The sequence below is a fragment of the Argentina anserina genome, chromosome 6 (assembly GCF_933775445.1).
Source record: "Argentina anserina chromosome 6, drPotAnse1.1, whole genome shotgun sequence".
Lineage (NCBI taxonomy): Eukaryota > Viridiplantae > Streptophyta > Magnoliopsida > Rosales > Rosaceae > Argentina > Argentina anserina.
The window spans coordinates 18,639,373-18,665,705 of NC_065877.1; the positions used below are offsets into that span (position 1 = coordinate 18,639,373).

The window sequence follows — 26,333 nt, forward strand, 5'->3', positions numbered from 1 at the left end:
AATAATTGGGCCCCTAACAAGAGAAGGCCCAGGAGGGATTCCTCAATCCACCCACCTAGTTGGGCACCCAAACGCCGTCACCTGGTACATATCGCACCTCCACTCAGTGGCTCATCGAATCCTGCCAACTACCACCGTGTGACAGTGAGCCCCTCCTGACCAGATTTGAAAACCTCCACCGACCCAAGACTACCAGCCCCACTTGATTTGCGAGATGCCGTCGTACAAGCTGGAGCCAAACGAGCCACCAATCAACACCTACGACAGTGCTACGTCGACGGCCAGGATCCCAAATACAGGTCTAACACCACCGATATGATCTGCTTGTGTAAGACGCCGCCGTCTAACGCAAGATGCCGCCACCTTGCCAATCAGATCTGCAACCGATCCACGATTTTGGCGCCACCTCCCAACGCGAGACAACCCCGCCTTGCTACTCCGCCTGCCCAGCCACAAACCGCGCCCTCACATAGATTCGAGAGAGAAGACCCCCAAGCCTATTGACGATGCAACTTGCAGAACTCGATTCTGATCCATTGAGAGGGATCCTTTGTGTTCCCCAATGAACGACGGAGAACTTACCAGAGTAGGTAGGCCACCGACAACTGCCACCCCTAACCCTAATAGAGCTTTGCCAGGTTTCGCCATCTTTATTGATAGGCTCTGAACTGGATTTGTTGTTATTGGAAAATAACGAGGATAGTGATTTGAACGTTTATATATTTTGTACTACATTGGAATGTTATCTTAAGTTTTTTTTTTTTACTGTGGGAAGCTAAGTCTGATTCGATCTCAATTTCTCGACCCGCCATCATAATAATATATATCTCTTTTTCTTTTTTTGAGAAAGAGTCGGTAATAATAATATCTCAGGTATTGCTATCTAAATGAAACGGATCCATATGGTATCAAATGAACCCAATGATGATGAGAGGAAAGAAAAAATGAAAAGAAAATTCGAAAGAGGGAAGGGAGTAATAATGTAATAATTATATAAAAGGGGGACCCCAGATCCCTTCCCATGTTTGCTGGGCCTTTTTGACCCTTTTCAGTATACAGTATATTTCTTGTGAGCGAGAGAGATTGCATGTGGGTGACCCGACCATGTGAGTTATTCATACCACCAATACATTACATTACATTACATTATGGTGACTATTACATATCAATGCTCACATATATACGTACATGTGCTCTAAAATTCTATGCCTCATTTAAACGGTTCGAGTCAAAAAAACAAACCCATTAATGCTCTTATGCATCTATCATTCGTATCATATCCCTCCTTCCCTACAAATCACGATATCCAATACTATATTGGATTCCCTTATAAACTCTTTCCACCACAAGAACACATGATGTACTTTTCTGGCTCCTTCCTCACTGATTAATGCTTCATCAGCGCACCCATTATCACAATTAACCCCCAATATATGTTGTTCTTGTGGTGATTTTAACTTCTCTCTATAACCATATATCGACCGTAGAGTCTATAACTCACTATAAATTAATAGATATATAATAAGTTTTTATGATATATAAATATTTCATGTTTTTATATAAAGTTCTATCAATTTACTTAATTAATTTTTAAAATCTAAATTTTTCTGAAATTTCCATCGGAATTTCTGATTTTCGAATCTTTGATATTTTTATTTTTACCGAAATTTTAGTCATTGCCTTAGATATCCACACACGCTCTGATTTTCGATTCGTCGATATTTTTGTTTTTACCGAAATTTTAGTCCTTGCCCTAGATATCCACACACGCCTGAGAAATGAGACTAGTTATAGTTAACGCTTTGTACTGTTTGTAGTTAACACTTTGTAGTTTTGATCGGCTTGTTTGATGAAACACCCTGATCCCAAATCAAATTATATATAATCAAGAATGGATCGGACCTCGTGATTTAGAAATTAGAATACATGCAACTCGCAACGGTCGAACTAGAATAGAAAAAAACACATACACATTGCATTCGGTAGCATGCGCTCTCTCTCCGGTTTTGGAGAGGGCCATACAATACAATACGATACAATCAACAATTCAACCACGCTACAATTCAAAGAAAGAGCCGGCGTTGGAGGCTAATTAATATACTTCAATCCAACGGCTACTTTTCTTCAAAGAAAAACAAAAACACACTAGAAATTATAACAAACAAAGAGGACCCGACAACTTCTCCTTTGGCGTCGTGGGGATCCTTTTGCCCTTTTAGGCATGGCAGAACTAGAAATTGAGGCGAGAGGTGTAAGTGGCTTTGGGTGACCAATTGCTGGGAATTACATCCCGGGCGATGAGGCTTTTTGCTGTTGAAAGTGTGGTTATCTTCACTGAGAATGGCCCTCTCAGAGATCCTTCTCCCTCAATGCACCAACTTGCTCCCCAGACATGCCTCATCGCTAGCCACTCACTAGAACTTGCCTGCCAACATGTATATATACATCATCAATCATATTGTCGATATACATAATCACTAATTTAGCTTTAAATGTAAGAATGATGCTAGTCAATAAGCATCGGTCGTACTTCTCTTATGTGCATTGATCCGACGTCTCCATCTCCATCCTCAAACTCTACCAGAAGTGAGAGCCAGAAGTTGGTCGAACCTTCATTCACATGGAAGGCCACCTGCTTCCCTGGATATTTGCATGGTGTCCTGCACATCGTTGTTAAACGTTAAAACGAGAGCAAAAGCAAGAAGAAGAAGGCATGAAATGAAAAGAAAAGCCAAAACGACAAAACATGACCGTTAAATAGAATTTATTGTTACCGTCGATAAAGAACGGAGAGTTCGCCTTGGTTTCTGAGAAGGCCATGCTCCCCGGCAATAGCCATTCGGCCAAAGGCTGCGCCACTGAGGTCGAAGTGGGTCCGCCCACCTGAGCAATACCCACCGGGGCACTCGTCGGTGACTATTATAGTGACGGCCCGTCTGGAGCAGATGGACTTATCCAAGCACTTGACTTTGTAACAAGCTCCGCAACCCTCGCCATTCTTGAACAGCACCGGGCTGACCGCGCCCACTCTCGCTCTCAGTGGCTTGACGTCGACTAAGGAGCCGTACCCACATGCGCCGCCGTCGCTGCCGTCACCCTCGGGGCTGCCGTACCAGGTGGCCGTGGCGGGAAGCCACTGCGAGGTTTGAGCTGAAACAATGGCCGCTAGTGATCCAAAATGGACCACCAGCAGCAAAATCCCATATCCAGGGAGCTGCATTATGTCGGTAAAGATCAAGAAAAGGTCTGCCGGTGTCGGCACCAGTGTGAAAGGCCGATCTGCCGACACTCGCTATAGCTAACCAACAATTTAGTGAGCAAGAGGAAAATGGGCTCAAAGGGTTTGGGGGAGTGGAGTGTTATATAGTGTGCGTAGCAATATGGCCTTTGATTTAACAATGCAATAAAAGTTGAGAGCACTATAGGAAGAAGAGAAGAGATCACAGAAGAGAAGAAGGAATGTTTAGTTTATATTATTTACAGACATGCCACGCTAGTGAGGAGGGCGACGGTCAAAGCGTTAAATCCGCACCCCGATCTGTCTTCTTTTCTGTTGGGAGAGGGGTGTTTTGGTCATTTGGGGTTGAGTGGCTGTACCGTTAAGGCTGCACGTGATTCTTCTTCGCGGTGGCCCAGAGCAACAGACCGACTGAAGACTTTGACGAATGTGGTGTGAACTCTGTCTCACCCAATTAGCTGATGATGCTGTACAAAACATATGGAGTGCGACGTTTTGTTATTTTGTTAGGTGTGTTACATTTATCTCTTTTTTTAACGTAGATTGGACTTGTAATTTCAGTCCTGATTTTTTACATGATACATTTTGAAATGAGATAAGAATGTCCATATAGTATAGTGTCACAATCTAAGAATCACGGACACGAACATAAATATTTATATTGAACACAATATGATAAACACCTCGAATGTAAAATATTTTAGATATAAACACATAATAGACACGTTAATTAATTTTAATTTTATTATATATTTTGTATACATACCGTTTTTCTTTGACCTATTAGAGGAGGAAAAAGAAGAATGGGAGAGGATTTTAATTTAGATATCTTTCAAGGTTGAAATTAAAACAAAGAACTAAAACACAACATTACTAACCTATACATCCACACTTAATCTTTTTTTGCCGTGTTCAATCGTCGTCTCCGATACGGGACACGTCACCTCTTGGGCGTGTCCATGCTTCCTAACTCACAACATTAATTGTTATTCTAGTAAGTGCTAATGTTGGGTTGGGACACTAGTTCTGTACGAGGGTGAATATTGTAGGGTTATTGTTCGCTTGAGGCCTCAAACATTTGAGGTTAAAGCTCCTTGTTTTCGTATGATATGTTGCAGTGTGGAGTGATGTTTAAATCCAATAAATAAACACAACAATTGTTAAAGGCATCCATGGATCAAAGCTGTGCACCGACAAGTTAGTTAGGTTTTTTATTATTGTTTTATATTGGAAGTTAGTTAGGTTAAGGACTCGTACGCAGCAGAATTAACAGAATTGTAAATACACCGCATGGAAAAAATAAAGACTTCTCTAGTCAGTCTAGTGCTCTTTAAAAGAAGATATTTCTCAAAGGCGTTCCTGTTGTTTGACCAACTATATTTCATAATGACAATTGACAACGGCCCCACACCCCTCTCATGGCACAGAACACAAAATCATATAACAAGATAGAGGCCACGTTTCAATGCTCTTTTCTAGTCTTCTTTTTTAGCAAAGCATTTTCTGGTAGTTATAACTTTTGTTTTTTGGTTAATTTGGTAGTTAAAACTTAAAAGCAGATCTTTTGGAAAAGAACATATGTGAATCCTTTCAGCAATATTCTTACCTTTAAGTACATGTCATGGATGTGATGAGTATCTGATTCATACTTTTCCAGAATGGAATTAAAAATGAGGTCATTTTTATTACTTCTACCTTTCCCCTTTCCCCACCCCCCCCCCCCCCCTTTTTTTACCAGTTCTTAGTAGGTGCTTTTAGGGGTGTACTTTGTTCGTGTTGAAATCCAGGTGCGCGGGCACATGCAGATCCAGCCTTACAGAAGTAGACCCAGAAATACACACCACTGCCCTATATAATTCTCATATGATGCCACTCTAATTTCATGAGGGCAATCACTCGTCAATCCAATCATTATTGTACTGTGCATGTGGAGCAATCCGATACTACCAAACTAATAAGTCGTTCATGATTCATGTGATACAAACTAACCCTATGGGAATTTCTCATTTCTGTTCTAAGTCAAACACCCTATATGATTCTTTTGTTTAGCAGCAATGATATGAGATTCAATTCCCCGTGAGCAATGCAAAATGCATAAGCAAAATACTAATATCTAGTTTTGACTTAAACAATCGCGCAAAGCCAACTGCCATGAAAACAAAGAAAATGTTCAGTTTTGGATGAACAAGCTGGCTGGAAAACCAGACTAGTAGTAGTCGAGAAAACAATCATGCGTCCCACATGAAAATTGCTACATACAAAAGTTGACTAGGTATGGAATTATATAGAGTTTAAGTAATTAATCATGTGCATGTGTATAAATTTTCTAATAAGTTCTTTGAAAATTCTATACTATCAACATCCGCTTTCATTGGGTATACAGCAACAGAGTTAAAAATCTTAAATATGTACTTGTTAAACCTCCAATGCTGACTTGTTTCACAAACATCTGATGCAGATGACAATGCTCCTGATTTGCCTCCCCATGAACATGTAAGAGCAACTTGATGCAAACCAATCTACCTGTTTGTCTGTATCAGAAATGCAGAAGAAAACAAACAGAAGGAATTAATAACAAACAAACAGTCCTATTTCATTGGAAACTTTAATCAGCAGTAGAACCTTGTGACAGCCATCTAATTAGAGATTCAGTTCATCTCAGGTTGATAATATGGGATTCCTATATTGCAAAAATATCTGGACTGGATTCACAACCATGCCGGTTACCAAAGTATGATTTAGGAATTAAGGATCACCCATCCATACATGTTTTCACTGATTAATAGTGGCAACATAAAATAAAATATCAGACAAGCAAAGTTAGATTACATGGGTGTGTTTGTGTGCTACACAAGTATGCATATTTCTAATTAAACTCCATCATGTCAGCCAAGTTAGATTACATGAGCATGTTTGTGTGCTACGCAAGTATGGATATTTCTAATTACACTCCATTATCTGATTTGTACTGACTACAGTCAGTCTATCAGAGAAGAATCAGACAGTTCAATTTTTCTCCATTTAAGTAGTGTCTAAAAATGAATGCAGGAAATAAGAATCGGAATAGGAAGACACTGGAAAAGGTACGACATTGAATTGATATTTGAAATGTGACTTTTGATAAACACATATACCTCAAACTCTGCAGTAAACTATTAAAGGATTTTAACAACTTTACCTTGTTGTCGATCCTTATATGCCAAGCATCAATGTTTTTTACTTATAAACAGGGTCACCGATGACATAAGGAGGCAGGTGATTCAGGAGTGGAACCCTCTCGGGAACATAATCGTCATCACTATCATAATAATGAGGAAGCCCAAAGCCCAAAAGCTTTCAGTATCATTGCCAATAGCAAGGTAAGTCCCTGCATAGAAAAGATGATGGATGATCTACAGAAAGTTGACACAGAAATTACAGAAGTAAACTTCATCCTATACGCAATCACCAATGGATTTTTCAAAACAGACAAACGAGAAATATGATACAGATGGATTAGCCATGGTATACAAATCGGTAATTTTGGGAACAATACACAATCATTTCATAATAAAAACAGTACAAAGTTCTTATTTCATTCCATACCCATGCATAAAACAAGGGAATAGACCAAGGAGCATCAAAACATTACACTTTTAGAGTTCTTAACAAAGTTACAATGTCTGGGGGAAGTAAAGAATCAAAGAAATAGGCACCACTCAAGCGGGAGAAAATAAATTTCTACAAAGCCTCTTGGTATTAATGAAAACTAACATAACAGATTTTTTTTTAATGTAGATACTTCAATCAAAACCATGAAATTAGGCAAAGTATAACTTGCAAAAGGAAGAAATACAGCAAAGCTAAAGAAAAATCAACAAAAACACCGTAGGAGGAATAAAAAGAGACTAGAGAGGTCATTCTCCTTTTAGTTTATACCTATCTGGTTGTTCGCCCCTACAGCCATCTTTACGGCCCTACAAAAATAAGGTCTTCTGATGTCTTGAAATCTCTTAAATTGATCCTAATTATTGCAATGACAAAGATCCAAAGAAACAGTACTATTTGTAATAACAAAAGAAACAGTACTGTTTGAATGACACAAATCCAGAGAAACAGTACTATGGTAATTCTTATTAGATTGCAGCAATTTGGTACTGTCTCATGGTTCGGCTACTTCTGTGAAATTCTGGCTGCTGTGGTTACTATGTCATACTAGTGTTTATCAGTACCCCTGTGCCTATCTCTTGCAATAATAAAAGTGCCATACAATTTGCACACAATAAAAATTTAGTTTGAAATTGCTTATGACAAGCCTAAACCATCTCGTCTGAGGAAGCCTATCAAGGTCTCAAGATCAAAACTTAAAAACAAGTTACAAGTTCTTCCCCAAGTTACATATATATTTTCTTTTATCTTCTTTTTAGCAATTCCTTTATTAATAATTGAATTTCTTTAATATACAACAGTGTGCTTGGGTATAAAAAAGCAATCCCAAACAATCCCCCAAGTATTTTAAAAGCACTAAACTAATAACTAGAACCTCACTTGTGAGGCATTGGGAGAGAGATTTTTCACCTCTTTGCAGCTAGTTTGCTGACTTTCTTGCGATGTCATCCAGCACCAATCAGATTTTTGTTTCATCTAATCAAACTCTCAATGTCAACGCCATTCACATGGTACACTGGTAGAGGACGCCTGAGATCTTAAATGTTTATATAAGCCAGCAATGTAGACCCATACAAATTCTACGAGACATATCTCCCATTTCCAATGATTGATCTGATGATTAATCACTTGCTGCCATATAATTGGTCATATGCTGTAATTATTTCTTCTTTCTACTTTTTTGGTGTAAAGAGAAAGGTCAATTTACATAATTATCTACATATTGATTTCAACTAATTACATATACCTTGGCTTGCTAGTAACTTTGCTGACTAGTAATACATCATAAAGAAATCTTCTTTCTTTCACTAGTTCTAGAAAAAAAAATTAAGCCAGACGCGAGGAAAACTCGCACAAATACACAAGCATGCCAAAACTGTGCTCCAACAGAGAGAGAGAGAGAGAGAGAGAGAGAGAGAGAGAGAGAGAGAGCTGTATGCATATAACTGACAAGCCAACCCATTTGCAGATGTTCAAGTTGGACCTTACAAATTTTTTGAGTTGATCAAATTTCCCACTTGGATCATCTGGAAAGTCCTGGTTAATAATTCAATTATTCAATACTATCAGCATAACAGGCAATAAGTATTTAACATGCTTCATAAATTCATTTGATTGATTAGACAGGAGATGAGTATCTTTTTAAATTATATACCTCCCAGTCATGGTTTAAATATATATCAGCAGTCACTCCAGCTTCAAGCATGAGGAGTAAAATGACAAACAACATGTACTGTAAACAGTTAAATCAAGGAAAATATTAGTTTTAAATGAGTTAAACAATGAATGTTAAAAAACGCAGCCCTTTGTGAAAACATAATTAGAGAGGAGTGTTCTCCTTACATTTTTGGAATTTAAAATTTCAAACAAAATAACAAATTAAAATGCACTAAACCCTAAAGAGGAGAGATAACAATTCTAGCTTGAAGACAATAGATGTCACCAATAAGGGTTGCAAACTTTTCCGATAGTGACAAGCAACAAGTCTAGTTTCAATTACTACGATATCAAGCTACTGTTTATAGGCATTCCTTACACAATGGAAGCTGTAAGAACATCTAGTGTTGATCAATCTTCCTGCACTTTCTCTCTTCATACTCGATCTCAAACAAGGTTGATTAATTTTACAATTTTCATGATTTATAAAAATGCAAAGCTTTCTCAAAAACTGCTGGTTGATGCATCTTGGGACATTTTAATACCAGGCTACCAATAAACTTGAAAAACTGAGAGAAAAACAAAAGCTACATAAAATCAACTAAACTCTTATTTCACTAAGCTAGACAAAATCAAAGGGATTCCATTGTTATAAGATACAATACGTCTCATTGTGAATGCAATGCCCTCACATGTACAGGATTATGAGAATTGACACAAGTTTTGCAGGCCACGAAAGCAATTTGATGCCCACGCAAATAGATTAAGAAAAAGATAAGAGATACAAGGGGATACCAAATAAAGGCAACAACCATTTGCAGTGTCTGCAGCAATATGTCCTGAACATGTGATCACACAGAGAGTAACCCCAAGGGCAAGAAAATGTATATGAACCTGCATTTCATGCCCAGATAAATAAAGGAATAAAAACCATGAATTCTTGTGGAAGCAGCATATGTCAATATTGGGCACAATCCAATATACGAAACCCTCAAGTCTAAAATCGTAATGGACTGTCAGAAAAGAAAGGAAGAAGAGTGATACCAAGATAAGGTTAGATGATGAGAGTCTTCAAATGGCAAGTAACCCATGGTCTTGTGCCAGGCTCTAATCAACCACAAGTAGTACAGAATCATGGCCAGCCGGACCATCCCATTCACTGAGTTCACCAACTTTAATATTGATTGTACGCAGCTCCTTGCCATCCCAGCCATGCCGCCCCAAACCCCTAAAATTTAACCGGAATGTGGCTCTCTCTAGTTCTTTATACTAGTCTCGTACCGTGCGATTCACCTGATTTTATAACACAGGTTTGTCGTTTGCAGCGTTTAATTTTAAGTTTAAAATGCAATGTTATTATTGTTTCAGGATGAAATAAATTGTGTATTATTGAATGATATGGGGGTCTATATATAGGCATTACAAAACCACAATCCCGTAGGATTCGGAGTCCTAATCTATTACGGAGATGCTAATCTATCTCCTAACAGGAAACCTATTAGGCTAAGACACACACACGGGTAGAATATTAATTCTCCCGGAACACTCCCCCTTGTGTCGCATGCCTAGGTTGCATGGTGCACACATCGTTGCCTCGGTAAAAACCTTGTCAAGCAAAATAAAAACCTCTTGGGTAAAAACAAAAGCTTGATCGAAGGGAAAAAGAGCACAACGCACCGTCTACATTTGATAGCATCATGTGAGCTAGACTCCCCCTGAAGTCTACGAAACAACTCCCCCTGAAGTCTACGAAACAACTCCCCCTGATTAGTGCCATAATCATGGAGTACAAAGAACAACGTATACAACGTTCATTACATACTTCTCAAACGTAGTCTTGGGCTAATGATTAATCATTAATCTAGCCACACATCCTTAGATCATACATGCTATACTTAGCCAAATTTAGATCTTAGGAAACAAGATTACATAACAACTCAAAACAAGAGTTTGCAATGAAAATCAGATTTTCGGATAGAATGACCTTCAGTCACTTAAACGGCCATAACTTCTTCGTCAAAATAGGTATCAGCGAACCGTAAAATGTTCTGAAAAGTAGACACCCGTGGCTTTCCAGTGAGATAAGGTTCACAACCTAATTCGATCGGAGCAGTTCACAATGCTCTGTCGAAGTTGACTGACTTGCAAATTTCCGGACAGGACTGTCCTACTTTGCTAAAACTGCCATAACTCAGTCAATATGATAGCTATGAATTAAACGTTGATGTCTCTGGAAAGTAGACACATAGATCTTTCCAACGGTAGCAATTTCACCATATTTCATCAAGCGAGCTGTCATGTAGGTCTCGTTGAAGTTGACCTACGAAACTGGACAGATTCTGATTTGTCACATTTAATGTGTCTTTCGCGAAAAGAATGGGGGAATGGACCAATGAAGGACTGATTTTGGTCCAAGACGGAACCGTACGCATCCTTTACGCTACCAGTGTCGACTGCTACACCAAGGCGTACGTTGATGTTGCTGGAGCTGCTGGCGGCGTTGGTGTGGATAGGATTTATGTTGGTTCACTAAGTGTAGAACTAAACCCATGTCAAAGAAACAATGCAAGTCCAATGACAATGCATAGGCGCATAGTTAATCACGTCATAATGAAAGCAATAGTGTCCCAACAACACTAACATGTATGAATGTATAGCTCATTGAATCTCTTCATCATCTATACTTAGACGAAATAGAGAATCAAGAATTAGCTTCATATGAACACATATGGGTATGAGTTCTTGCAACCGATTGTACTACGTTCTCTCGAATGTCGCAATCTGATTACATAATCTCTCCGTGGTCTGGAGGTATTTAAAGTCCCTCGGGCACTCTCATATCTGCATCAAGATCCCTTTACAGATATTCTATGACCACTATCATATGCTGCAAATCAGTTTTCATGGTCACTACTACTGATCAAGTAGCGGAAAACAATTATGTCCATAACGAGAGAATAATGAGACAATCTTTGGGCCATAAGTCCTGCATATATTGCATAACTTCATCTTTCTCATTACACTTACGAACAACGACCAACATAACAAGTCTAGTTCAGCCTGTATTGATTCTTTCCACTTCGGTCAAGTTGCTCATCGTTGATGCTTTACAACGGAATAAGAGCATAAGCGAATACATCATCAATCATGGGAGATCAATACATTAAACACACGCGCGCGCTGTATACGATCAATTCGTGAGATTTCTATTCTTCTCTAACATCAACAAAAGGAGTCTGTATCGTCCCACAGAAACTTAGTTGATACACATGTTTAGAGAATATCTCTTGATGATGGGCGAAATACTTGTGCCTACGCACTTCGCTTCTTTCTAGTTTTGATTCTAGAGAATAATGGTCTCCCCATCATCTAGGCAGGAGCCAAGACCGAAGCTATGACCCTTACTAGTCCATCTTTGTGTTTGCCGCCCTTTTTTTGTGGTGCAATGCCACGGGCGCCGACAACACCACAGCGTACGATGGTGTCATCGCCGGCTTCCTTAGATATGCAGAACGATCCCAGTAGATATGCAGAACGAAATCATCAAAGTCGTGGAGGTGAACTCTCCAACGGTATCCAATCAAATAGATTTGAGAGGATGGGAAGGGTGGTGAGCCCTTAGTATGATGATCATAGCTAAAAACTTTAGCGAATGCAGCGTTTCTTGTGGAAAGCAAAGCGACGTGTGACCAACGCGTCGATGCTCTTAACCTATACCATAAAAATACCGAAAAATGTCCGTATTCGGTTGGATATGGTCCACTAATGTCACCTTAAATACTTTGTAAGAATGGAATGTTCTCGGTTGGATCCTTAGCAAATAAGGACTTTCTTGAAATCTAACAAAAGAACAAGCTTTGCAAAATAAGCGATTGGCATCAGAGATTATCATGGAGGCATTAGAAGACACGGGAGGCATCACAAGCTCCTGTGAAGGAGGGGATGCCGCCACCGACGGCCTTAATACCATGGAGCCGCCGAAATAGGCAGGTTCGGCCTCACCGTGTGGAGCATGGGTGAGGTGGTCCTCCAATCGCTTCGTGAACATGAAAAATAGATGATAATGTGAATTTCAAAGAACTCGAATCATCATATCTTGTTCAAAATGACCAAAAATGATCATATCAAAACCGAGAAGACAATAAAACTGAACCCATGATTCAAAGAATCTTGAGTTACATAAACTACTGCTGCAGGCAAGCAAAACTATGTCTGCAAGCTAACAAAGCTACTGTCGAAGCTTGAAAAAGATACTGTCAATGAAATCAGACAGATTTATTCCTCTCCATTCTTAACAAAAATATCATGATGAAAATCCATCATTGGCATGAATGGCCTTTAAAACTTAGCAGGGCACGAAGATATACAACACAATCTCCGCATGAGATCCGTAAAACAACTACATGCGCCGTAGGACAGTGTGGGTGGTTACGCAATTAGCAAGACACTCGATTTCATGGCGGGACATTCTCAAAATGAAGATTAAGAGAGTCAACGACGCGGTGAACTTCTCTACACAATACGCCGTAGGATATTGTAAGAGAGGGGATTGAAACAAATGGCAATCCCATCGAATGTATCACATGGCAATAGAATTGGAAAAACATGGTATTAGAGCAGTTGAATATCAAACAATTACGGTGGAAAACCTTCCATTTGGTGCGGGTGGTCACCAATAATAATAAAATCATTTGAGCTATGAAACGACTTGGAGAAAACCGGAAAATTAACCGGAAAACCATGTCAATATAACTCAAAACTGGGTGAAATTTGGACTGGGAAAACGTGGCAGCAAGAACTGCTAAAATATGCGGAAAACATGACGAGAAATGACGGAAAAAAATCGTCGGAAGCCGGCGGCACCGATTGCCGGAAAACTGGCCGGCGGCGGCCGGAGCTGGCCGATATGAAGGCCGTAACTTCAGGTCCGACATGGAACGCTGTCCGGAACCAGATGGCGGTGCCGGAAACGCCGGAAAATGGTCAGAAGGCGGCGAATACGCCGGAAAACGTTCCGGAAACGCCGAAACAGTAACCGGGAAAAACGACGTCAATTTTGACGTTCCGAGGTCCGTTTTCCAAATTTTAAGGTCCAAAATCACAATGTAGTGCTATTGGGGTCCCATGTAACCCAAAAGCGGCCAATTTAAAAACCACGTGAGTTGCAAACGTTGACCATACATGATAAGCCAAGACAAATAAAATTCTCACGAGTCAATCTTGTAAACAAGAAATACGAGAAATTTTATAGAATATGCCAATATTTAATACAACACAAACAAGCTTCTAATTCCAATAGACGACTTAAGCTAAACTCGAGCAATAATCATGGCAATGCCAACGTCATACTTGAAAAATAGTAAGCATAAGACATAGTCAAAATAGATTGACTAATCAAAAGTCTGTAGCAACAAAATCTTGGGCGGAGCCTTAGCCTGAGGCTCAAAAATGTGCTTACTTGAGAATGGAAGAATGTTACGTTTCCATCTCCAAAATTCCCTCAAGAAATAGATACAGGTGCCAAAAATGGCATGCGTTTCTTTGATGTGGAGTATGCATCAAGGTCAACTCTGATAATACAACGTCATAGACGTTCATTAAATCACTTTTAAGTGTGTCCCATAGAATTCGTTATTTTTGGGATCTTTTTGTCAGCAAATAGTGCTGCATCAGAGTAATGAATCAACTCATATAAATGAGTACGTAGACCTTGAGATTATCGTTTATAGACATGAGTTTAAGAAAACTCAAACATTCAAATAACAGTCGCGATGGCGACGCATCCATAAGAAACGAGGGTTGTATAGGTTCCAAATAATCGAAACTATTCAAGTATGTAACCGGAATTAGAAGGTTGTGATGTATATGGTCACAAAATACTTAATGCATATCGGCGATTCTCATGATCGCACCCAAAACAGCGGTGCACTCAGGCGACCACACGAAATCGATATCTTCTTTTTTAATAATAACGTGACTCCCCCAGGACCGTCACACGAAAAACGTCGACCAAGAGGGGAATCATATCCCTCTTTGGTCTCATCGGCGTTATAAGAAAGGCCGGAAAATAAGACATGAAAAAGGCTAATAGCGCCCGATAATTTATATATATATATGTTCAAAAGCAGCAATTTTAAGAAAAACATACTTGTTGGTCTGCCAAATAGACCGCATATAAGTAAATTGCTCTGCAAATCGATCGTCATGCATGAAGTTGCTTGTTGAATTCCTTTTTCGATCTTCGTCCAATGACATAAAAATCTTGGGAGGATACGATCGAAATCGTATGTAGATGGCAAAAGTATCGTCCATCTCGGCATGAATGTCATCACCATAGTACGACGAGTAATGATTTTTACCTATACGAGCACGTGAAATATCGTTAGAAATAAAAACGTGCCAATGAACATTTAAATAATGAAATAGGAAAAAGGAAAAGGAAAAGAAAATATAGTATGAAGCCCAAAGGGCTATTGTGCCAGCAAGCCATAGGCCCAAAAGGGTAGAGAAGACAGGAGTAGCTTCTCTTGAGCGAAGAGTTTGCTTGTGCAGTTCGCGTTTCTTGCGTAGATATGCGGGAGGAGCAATTTTAAATCCTCTGATGCGGGGTCTTGCGGGGCAAAAAGATGTTTTTGCGAAGCGAATGCGGAAGAGACCCTGCGGGGCTGCGGGGCTGCAGAGGCTACGTGCAGGGGCTGCATGCAGGGGCAGCAGGGGGGGGGGGTCGCAGGGGCTGCAGGGCAGAATCTGCGTGCGGGGCTGCGGGGCTGCATGCGGCTGCGATGCGGGGGCTGAAGGGGTGCGTGCAGGGGTGATGCAGGGGCAGCGTGCAGGGCTGCGTGCGGGACTGCGTGCAGGGGCAGCGTGCGGGGCTGCGTGCGTGCGTGCAGGGGTGCGTGCAGGGGCAGCGAGTAGGAGTTGCAGGGGCAGCAAGGCTGGCTGCGTGCAGGGATGCGGGGCTGCAGGGGTAGCAGCGGGGGGGGGGGCTGCAACAACGGCGAGCAGGGGCTGTGCCGACGAGGAGCGTCGACGAGGAGATGCCGGAGGCCGGCGGTGGAGAAGAGAAAAAATTTCTAGGGCTCTAAAAGTTCAGGGTTTTAGGGCAACGTGCTGATAACGTGTTTCAGGATGAAATAAATTTTGTATTATTGAATGATATGGGGGCCTATATATAGGCATTACAAAACCACAATCTCGTAGGATTCGGAGTCCTAATCTATCTCCTAACAGGAAACCTATTAGGCTAAGACACACACAAGGGTAGAATAGTAATTCTCCCGGAACAATTATGTAATTTTGTTTACCACAAAGGATATTTTTTGGGGAAAAAAACATAATCAGTGTTTTTATGTAATTGTCATTATGTTTATGTGTGAGAGTAAAATTACATAGGGACAAATTTGAAAATTCGTAATTTGGTAGTATTTGGAGTGTTGGCTTTACGGTAATAGACATATCATGTTTCAATTTTGCGCATCTCATTTATCATTTATTCATTAAAACGAGAAGCAAACATAAAAGATGTATTCTTCTAAAAATTCTTATGGAATTATAGTAAAAAGAAATAGTAATAAGAGTAATACTAAATGAACCATGTGGACCACCTGACGTGGCATGCCTACATCAGCATAATAGAATTTTTGGTTTTCATTATTCTTTTGTTTTTTTTATTCTGAAAATTCTTTTTTATTTTCCTTATTTATCCATAAATCTTGACTGGAGATTAATATCGTTCACACGGTCAGTAGCTGATTATGTAATTCATGTTCAACCATCATTGGATGTAAATCCAAGGGTTTAAAATAAAATAACTCAATTTTAAGAAGATTCTCATCACCTTTGGATTTACATCCAATGGTGGTTGAGCATAAATTACATGGTCAGCTACTGACCATGTGAACGATATTAATCTTCAGTCAAGATTTATGGATAAATAAGGAAAATAAAAAAGAATTTTCGGAATAAAAAAACAAAAGCGAAATTGATCTCTTTATATCTTACTCATCCTTTCAAACAATACAGAATTATCTGCTTCAACAGACGTTGTTCTACACCCCATGTTCTCATCTCGACGATTCATCCTCCCACCTTCTAGTTGATCGAATTCCCAATTTGATTTTGGAATTTTAACGAAAACTTTTATCTATTCTAAAAGTTTTTTTTCTTTTTCATAACATGTTTGAACCTTAGGTTTTGAGGGATCGGAACTGGAATTGAATTGGGATTTTCTTGTTTCTCAACGGGCTAGGTTTTGAGAAACATACTCTTTACTTATTACTATCATAGTCATAGTTGCGTTTTTTAATTTCTCAAAGTCTTCGTTATGAGTGTCATACTCTTAACCTCTTCGCTTAGCTTCTATGTATCATCTCTTTCTCAGTTAATTAGTTTATGAGTTCACAAGCACTGTTACAAGAATTATATCTTGTAATCAGCCAAAACGTGGTTGGGCATGTATCATATCTTTTGTGGAACCTTAATCAATTTGACTTCAAAACTTTAATCAATTTGTTGCACAATTGAATGGAAATTTATCATTAAAGACGTACATATATACTCAATGATCCAGAATATTCGAAGGGAAGTGGGATTAGATTAAGGACTTAAGACTGCAGAAGAGGTCACTATATAAAGTTCCTACCTTGAAACGGTACAGCTAGACATGAATATAGACCATGAACTAGATATGTTTAGAGTTTTGGTTGATGACATTCTAATGTTAGCAATAAACTCTTAGGACGTGTAGGGTTTGGTACCAAAAGCCTCTGGACAATATGAGTCAGACAATGAAAATATCCTTGGATCAAAATATTCATATTTGAGTGTGATAGGAGCTTTACTATATTTACTTCAATGCACTTGTCCAGAAATTGCTTTCTTAGTGAACATATTGGCTAGATTCAGCTCTCCACAAACTATTCGTCATTGGAACGATATTTGAAGGGTAGCATTAACATGGGCTTATATTATCAGTATTCTGACAAGAATGAGGTAATTCTAGTTTGGAATCCGTGGTGATGCACGGCTAGGGAGCCATCAAACTGCCACCACTACCATCGGGACCGTCGCTACTTGCGCAGTCCGTGCTAGTTCTCAACATGCTAATGGCAATTCCTCCTATCCTACAACACAGAATGATGTGTTAATTGGATTAGCTGATGTTGGATACTTTTCTTATCCTCACAAAGAATGATCTGAAACTTGTTATGTCATTACCATGGGGAATACAACAATTTCTCGGAGATCAACTAAGCAAACCGTTGTTTCTATTTTCTTCAATCATGTTAAGATCATTGTGTTACATGAAGTAGTAAAAGAATGCATATGACTTCGAGCAATCATATCTCATATTCGAGATGCTAGTGGATTAGTTTATACTACAAAGATAATGTAGTTTGCATTGAGAAGATGAAGTTAGGTATTAGTGGTGATAATACACAACACATTTCGCCAAAATTATTTTATAGTCAACAATAACAAGTGACATTGAATAACCAAAAATTTAGTCAGAGGATAATGTGGCGGATTTGTTTACTAAGTCTCTACCTAAATTTACATTTGTGAACCATATGAGGTGTATTGGTTTGCGTCGTTTATCTGAGCTCTATGATTGAGTTATTGATTATGGAGAGTAGTTTTGTAGACATTAGGAGAAGTCTACTTCACATGTCTTGATCATTTGTAGTTCGTGCGTTGTGTTGTTTTTTCCCTTAGCTCAAAACTTTTGTGTTAAAATGGATAAAACTATGATTGAGTTACTGATTAAGGAGAATAGTTATGTAGACATCGGGAAAAGTCTACTTCACATGTCTTGATCATTTGTAGTCGGTGCATTGTGTTGTTTTTTCTCTTCGCCCAAAATTTTTGTGTTATAATGAATAAAACTGTAGTTATTCTAGCTATCTTATTGTTATATTTCATTTACTCTTAAATATAGTTTCTTTTCTGTTTTTTTTTAAAGAATATTGCTTGATATAATTTTATTTTTCTTATCGAGATTAATAAATGTACTACTACTATGAGTCTTGCGTGGATCACATTCACAACCTCCCCTCTTAGAGCAAATGTAGCGTAACAATCAAAAGTCACTGGCAAAAGCCTGGCTTTCCTCCAGCCCGTGCTCCAAGTTTTCTCATCCACTCACTCACAAAAGCAAAAATAACTGTGGGTCCCACCAAAAGCAGTAAATAAACAAAAGTTGATTAAGTATATCAAACTCACATAAGTAAATAATTGTGCAACAGGTGTCCCTTGCCTGACTAAGGCTATGTCCAAAACCTGCCTGCGGGTTTGATCGGGCTGACCACAAATCGGGGGATAAAATTGGGTTCATGTTTCAGGAGATTTATTATTTTACCATTGTGTGTGTCTTAGTCTAATAGGTTTCCTGTTAGGAGATAGATTAGCATCTCCGTAATAGATTAGGACTCTGAATTCTACGGGATTGTGGTTTTGTAATGCCTATATAGACCCTCATATCATTTAATAATACACAATTATTTCATTCTAAAACATGTTATCACGCACTTTGCCCTAAAACCTTGAACTTTTAGAGCCCTAGATTTTTTTTTCTCCACCGCCGGCCGCCTTCGTCTCCGGCCTCCGGCATCTTCCCGTCGGCGCTCCCCGTTGGCCGCCGCTCCTACTCGCCGCCGCTGCAGACCCCCCTACAGCCCTCCTGCCCCTGCGACCCCCCTGCAGCCCCTGCATGCAGCCCCCGCAGCCCCTGCATGCAGCCCCCGCAGCCCTTGCACGCAGCCCCTGCGACTCCCCTGCAATCCCCCTGCATGTAGTCCCTGCAGCCCTTTCGACCCCTCCGCAGCCCCGCACCCCCGCAGGGTTTCCTCCGCATTTGCTCCGCAAAAACATCTTTTTGCCCCGCAAGTGCCTGCATCAAAGCATTCAAAATTCCTCACCCCGCATATTCACGCAAGAAACGCGAACTTCACAAGAAAATTCTTCGCTCAAGAGAAGCTACTCCCGTCTTCTACAAACCTTCAAAGGTAAATTTTTCATAAACGTTCCTGCTTTTGAACATATATATATATAAATTATTGGGCGCTATTAGCCTTCTTCATGTCTCTTTTCCGGCCTTCTTATAACACCGATGAGACCAAAGAGGGATATGATTCCCCTCTTGGTCGACGTTTTTCGTGTGATGGTCCTGAGGGAGTCACGTTATTATTTAAAGGGAAGAAATCGATTTCGTGTGGTTGTCTGAGTACACCGCTGTTTTGGGTGCGATCATGAGAATCGCCGATATGCATCGAATATTTTGTGACCATATACATCACAACTCTTCTAATTCCGGTTACATACTTGAATAGTTTCGATTATTCAAAACCAATACAACCCTCGTTTCTCATGGATACGTCACCATCGCGACTGTTATTTGAATGTTTGAGTTTTCTTAAACTCGTGTCTATAAACGATAATCCCAAGGTCTACGTACTCATTTATTTGAATTGATTCATTACTCTGATGCAGCACTATTTGCTGGCAAAAGATCCCAAAAATAACACATTCTATGTGACACACTTAATGTGATTCAATAAACGTCTATGACGTTGTATTACCAGAGTTGACTTTGAACCATACTCCACATCCGAGAAACACATGCCATTTTTGGCACCTATATCTATTTTTTGAGGGAATTTTGGAGATGGAAACGTAACATTCTTCCATTCTCAAGTAAGCAAACATTTTTGAGCCTCAGGTTAAGGCTCCGCTCAATTCGATATGCAAGATTTTTGTTGCTACGGACTTTTGATTAGTCAATTTATTTTGACTATGTTTTCTGCTTACTATTTTTCAAGTATGACGTTGACATTGCCATGTTTCTTACTCGAATTTAGCTTAAGTCGTCTATTGGAATTGGAAGCTTGGTTGTGTTGTATTAAATATTGGCATATTCAATAAAATTTCTCGTATTCCTTGTTTACAAGATGATCTCGTGAGAATTTTATTTGCCTTAACTTAGCATGAATGATCAACGTTTGCAACTCACGTGGTTTTTAAATTGGCCGCTTTTGGGTTACATGGGACCCCAATAGCACTACATTCTGAATTTGAACCTTAAAATTTGGAAAACGGACCTCATAACGTCAAAATTGACGTCGTTTTTCCCGGTTACTGTTTCGGCGTTTCCGAAATGTTTTCCGGTGTTTTACCGGCGTTTTGGCCGCCTTCCGGCCACTTTCCGGCGTTTCTGGCGCCACCATCCGGTTCCTGCCGGCGTCCCCTGTCGGATAGCAGCCCCGGCCTCCTTGCCGGCCAGCTCCGACTACCGCTAGCCGGTTTTCCGGCAATCGGCGCTGCCGGTTCCGGCGAGTTTTCGACGTTTTTTTCATCGTTTCTCGTCATTTTTCCGGCATATGTCCCGCAGTTTTTATTGCCACGTTTTCCAGTCCAAATTTCACCCGGTTTTGAGTTATTTTGACATGGTTTTCCAGTTAATTTTCTGGTTTTCTCCAAGTCGTTTCATAGCTCAAACGATTTTATTATTATTGGTGACCACCCACACCAAATGTATGGTTTTTCACCCTAATTGTTTGGTATTCAACTGCTCCAATACCATGTTTTTCCAACTCTTAAGTTGAAGAATGTAGTTCTATTGCCATGTGATACACTCGATGGGATTGTACATTTGTTTCAATCCCCCCTCTTACAATATCCTACTGCGTATTGTCTAGAGAAGTTCACCGCGTCGTTGACTCTCTTAATTTTATTTTGAGCATGTCCCGCCGTGAAATCGAGTGTCTTGCTAATTGCGTAACCACCCACACTGTCCTACGGCGCAGATAGTTGTTTTACGGATCTCGTGCGGAGATTGTGTTCTATATCTTTATGCCTTGCTAAGTTTTAAAGGCTATACATGCCAATGATGGATTTTCATCTTGATATTTGTGTTAAGAATGAAGAGGAATAAATATGTCAGATTTAATTTACAATAGCTTTTTCAAGCTTAGACAGTAGCTTTGTTAGCCTGCAGACATAGCTTTGCTTGCCTGCAGTAGTAGCTTTATGTAACTCAAGATTCTTTGAATCATGGGTTCGGTTTTGCTGTCTCCTCGGTTTTGACATGATCATTTTTTGGTCATTTTGAACAAAATATGATGATTTGAGTTCTTTGAAATTCACATGATCATCGATTTTTCATGTTCACGAAGCGATTGGAGGACCACCTCACCCGTGCTCCACACGGTGAGGCCGTGCCTATCCGTGCCATGCACGGTGAGGCTGAGCCAGCCCCTCCCAGCGGCTCCATGGCATTAAGGCCGTCGTTGGTGGCATCCCCTCCTTCACAGGAGCTTGTGATGCCTCCCGCGTTTTCTAATGCCTCCATAAGAATCCCTGATGCCCATCGCTCATTTTGCAAAACTTGTTATCTTGCTAGATTTCAAGGAAATCCTTATTTACTAAGGCTCTAACCGAGAACATTCCATTCTTACAAAAGTATTTAAGGTGACATTAGTGGACCCTATCCAACTGAATGCGGACGTTTTTCGGTATTTTTATGGTATAGGTCAAGAGCATCGACTTGTTGGTCACACGTCGCTTTGCTTTCCACAAGGAACACTGCATTTGCTAAGTTTTTAGCTATGATCATCATACTAAGGGGCCACCCTTCCCATCCTCTCAAATCTATTTGATTGGATACTGTTGGAGAGTTCACCTCCACGACTTTGATGATTTCTTTTTATATATCTACTGGGATCGTCGTTGAACATATTATTCCTCATGTTCATTCATTGCACAATCTAGCAGAGCTTGGACTTAGTTATGGGTACTAACCTACCGATTTTTGCATGGAGATATGTAATGAAGTTGCATGCAGCGACACTTATTCGTTTTAGACCCACAACTTGCCAAGCGTTTAGTGCGTACCAGATGGTTACTGGATACGATCCCAACGTTCTTTTCATTAAACGCCTATTTGGTTAAAGTTGTTTATGTGCCTCTATTGTAGTTATCTCAATGGGTCTACTTGAAACGATTAAGTATTCTGGTTGGTTATGATTTATGAATCACCAATACTCGTCCGCTATTTCCAGTCTACATCTGTGAATCTCTATCCTGCGATATTAGCAGATGGTCACTTTGATGAGACATATTTCCTGTCATTAGGGGGAGATATGGAATGCTCCCATTCCGGTTTTAACATTAGGAATTGACGTGGTGTGGCACTATGTCTCATTAAGATCCTTATTTACTCAAACTGAGCAAATGTGCAACGCATTATCTACCTCCAGAAAGTCAAAGATTCGATGCTCAATGAATTTACCGATATTGCTGATGAATGCTCGATTACTCGACATCAATATTTAACCCTGAACACATCATTAGTAGTATACAGCAAGAGGGTATCTTTCACAAACCGGGGATCCAGCCAGGGCTTAGGATCACATCAATTAACACGAATTCATAAAGATATAAAAGGTTGATATAGATTTCGGATTGAATCATAAAAACAGTAAATAAAACCTAAGCTAATATATACATGTGATCAACCAACCAACACATAAACAATCACCAAAACAACTCATATAAAAGAAACCGAATCAAGCTCTATGACTCCCTTGATAATCATGCCGAGACTAGTCCATAAACAACTAAGGTTGGATCATGCAATTTAAGTTCCAAATTAGTAACCTATATGCATAGACACTTAACACATTCAAGTCTTGCCACTCGGCTTCATTGAACTCTAACATGTTCATCTTACCATATAATCCCAAAGCCATGCATATCGAATTCATTAAGTATGTCACCTACTTAACCCCCAATCATGCAATTTCGAAAATCATATAGAAAAGAATAAGCATGTTCATAGCATAAGTCTTTAATCCAACAACCTAAATATCATGCTACAATCGTATACATAACACTTAGAAATCGAAATTGATCATACATAGTACACGGCAGAAACCAAACAGAAAATTCATAAAACCAAAACATGGATTCAAATCCTTTATATAAATTGAATCAAGTAGCTATTTCATAGACAAAGTTGAAACAAGATTACACTACACAAATCGCAACTCATCCAAGAACAAGAATAAAACCAAAAACCGAATTGAAACATAGAGAGAATCATGGTTACACTTTATCAATCAATCGATCCTACAAGGTGTAGCCAAGACTTCTAGGGGAATGGAACCTCTTCTCAATCGTGCTTGAAGGCTATAGATAAAGGTGGAGAATGATGGAATCGGTTTTAGGATTTCTTGGAAGGATGAAGGATGAATTCGGCAGAGCTAGGCTTGTGTTTGTGTGTAAGGCTGATGATGATCTGAATGGAGAGGCCGAGCCTCTATATATAGGAGTTTAGGAAGCCTCTTGCCGTCCCATTTAGGAGATAGAAACCAATTGGGAAACTGAAATCCTCTTTGTTATGGATTTTGATTCATGTACTCCATATCCAACTTGATGTAGGAAACCAAGTCCAATAGGGAGATCACTTATAGGGCTGCACGGCATGATACTTGGTCCAACTAGGAGTAGCTAGGCTGGCCTCCTCTTCTCCTTCTTCAACTCGAACATGATTTCCTTGTTCAACTAGGAATGCATCTCTTCTTCCTTTCCAAATATGATTTGTCTTTCCTGAAAAGAAATCGACGATTAAGGAATAGGAAAGAATGAAAATAGGAAAGTAGAGTCCTAGTCGAGTAAGAAATCCTAGCTCAATAAGGAGTTCTAACACTTAGCACAATTTCATCATCAAATCATTCAATTTCGGCATAGCTCTACTTAGACATAGAAATGACAAATATGAACCTAAAAAAACTAAATAAGAAGTAACAAAGCATAAGAATAGGGCATATAAACATTAAGAACGTCACACTTTGTGCTCCTATCAATTGCGAAAGTGACGAGATCGTACATAAATGTTTTGATGTGCCGGTAAGGTTGGAACTCTCAGAATATGGGAGAATTTCATATGACCTAGTCCTAGCACCGTTGGCATCATCCCTGACAGTGGGAAGGAAGCCGGCGATGGCACAATCGTACAGTGTGGTGTTGTTGGCGCCCGTGGTATTGCACCACAAAACAAGAGCGGCAAACGCAGATATGGACTAGTAAGGGTCATAGCTTTGGTCTTGGCTCCTACCTAGATGAGGGGGAGACCATTATTCTCTGGAATCAAAACCAGAAAGAAGCGAGGTGCGTAGGCACAAGTATTTTGCCCATCATCAAGAGATATTCTCTAAACATGTGTATCAACTAAGTTTCTGTGGGATGCTACAGACTCATTTTGTTGATGTTAGAGAAGAATAAAAATCTCACAAATTGATCGTATACAGCGTGCACGTGTGTTTAATGGATTGATCTCCCATGATTGATCATGTATTCGCTTATGCTCTTATTTCGTTGTAAAGCATCAACGATGAGCAACTTGACCGAAGTGGAAAGAATCAATACAGGCTAAACTAGACTTGTTATGTTGGTCGTTGTTCGTAAGTGTAATGAGAAAGATGAAGTCATGCGATATATGCAAGACTTATGACGCAAAGATTGTCTCATTATCCTAGTATTGACTACGATGAGTTATATTCTCTTGTTATGGACATAATTGCTTTCCGCTACTTGATCAGTAGTAGTGTCCATGAAAACTGATTTGCAGCATATGATAGTGGTCATAGAATATCTGTAAAGGGATCTTGACGCATATATGAGAGTGCCCGAGGGACTTTAAATGCCTCCAGACCACAGAGAGCTTATGTAATCAGAATGCGACGTTCGAGAGAACGTAGTACAATCGATTCCAAAAACTCATACCCATATGTGTTCATATGAAAGCTAATTCTTGATTCTCTATTCCGTCTAAGTAAAGATGATGAAGAGATTCAATGAGCTATAGATTCATATATGTAAGTGTTGTTGGGACACTTTTGCTTTCATTATGACGTGATTAACTCAGCGCCTATGCATTGTCGTTGGACTTGCATTGCTCCCTTGACATGGGTTTAGTTCTACACTTAGTGAACCAACACAAATCCTATTCATACCAATGCCGCCAGCAGCTCCAACAACATCAACGTACGCCTTGGTGTAGCAGTCGACACTAGTAGTGTAAAGGATACGTACGGTTCCGCTTTGGACCAAAATCAGTCCTTCATTGGTCCATTCCCCCATTCTTTTTGCGAAAGACACATTGAATGTGACAAATCAGAATCTGTCAAGTTTCGTAGGTCAAATTCAACGAGACCTACAAGATATCTCACTCAATGAATTATGGTGCGATTGGTACCGTTGGAAATGTCTATGTGTCTACTTTCCAGGGACACCAACCATTTGTTCATAGCTATCATATTGAGTGAGTTATGGCCGTTTTAGCAAAATAGGACAGTCTTGTCTGGAAATTTTGCAAGTCAGTCAACTTCGACAGAGCACTGTGAATGCTTCGATCGAGTTAGGTTGTGATATTTATGTCACTGGAAAGCCACGGGTGTTTACTTTCCAGAACATTTTACGGTTCGCTAATACCTATTTTGACGAAGAAGTTATGACCGTTTAAGTGAGTGAAGGTCATTCTACCCGAGAATCTGATTTTCATTGCAAACTCTTGTTTTGAGTTGTTATGCAATCTTGTTTCCTAAGATCTAAGTTTGGCTAAGTATAGCATGTATGATCTAAGGATGTGTGGCTAGATTAATGATTAATCATTAGCCCAAGACTACGTTTGAGAAGTATGTAATGAACGTTGTAAACGTTGTTCTTTGTACTCCATGATTATGACACTAATCATGGGGAGTTGTTTCATAGACTTCAGGATGAGTCTACCTCACAT

At 39.7% G+C, this 26,333-nt stretch overlaps 3 protein-coding genes across 3 annotated transcripts in view; all 3 read right to left on the reverse strand.

Moving 5' to 3' along the window:
* The window catches only part of LOC126798699 (rhomboid-like protein 20), a 271,709-nt gene that overhangs the window by 179,876 nt on the left and 65,500 nt on the right, over positions 1-26,333 (reverse strand). The gene's annotated exons all lie outside the window — the stretch shown is intronic.
* Positions 1,916-3,404, reverse strand: LOC126798701 (expansin-B3-like). The gene is made up of 3 exons (XM_050525739.1): positions 2,775-3,404; positions 2,531-2,660; positions 1,916-2,425 (listed from the first exon to the last, which is right to left on the reverse strand). Exons 1-3 carry the CDS (start codon positions 3,218-3,220, stop codon positions 2,231-2,233), a joined length of 771 nt encoding a protein of 256 aa, XP_050381696.1. The 5' UTR covers positions 3,221-3,404; the 3' UTR covers positions 1,916-2,230.
* On the reverse strand, positions 6,217-9,756 carry LOC126796987 (tetraspanin-19-like). Its single transcript, XM_050523687.1, is given in 9 exon segments — positions 6,217-6,270; positions 6,417-6,446; positions 6,449-6,562; positions 6,564-6,630; positions 8,337-8,422; positions 8,541-8,618; positions 9,338-9,426; positions 9,429-9,436; positions 9,587-9,756. Coding segments are annotated over 9 exon segments (696 nt in total).

Excerpts from the sequence above, each read along its gene's own strand:
- LOC126798701 (XM_050525739.1), bottom strand. The coding sequence starts at position 3,220 with ATGCAGCTCCCTGGATATGGGATTTTGCTGCTGGTGGTCCATTTTGGA. Across the intron at positions 2,661-2,774 it reads CTCTCCGTTCTTTATCGACG|GACACCATGCAAATATCCAG; the intron begins GTAACAATAAAT and ends AACGATGTGCAG. Across the intron at positions 2,426-2,530 it reads GATCAATGCACATAAGAGAA|GCAAGTTCTAGTGAGTGGCT; the intron begins GTACGACCGATG and ends ACATGTTGGCAG.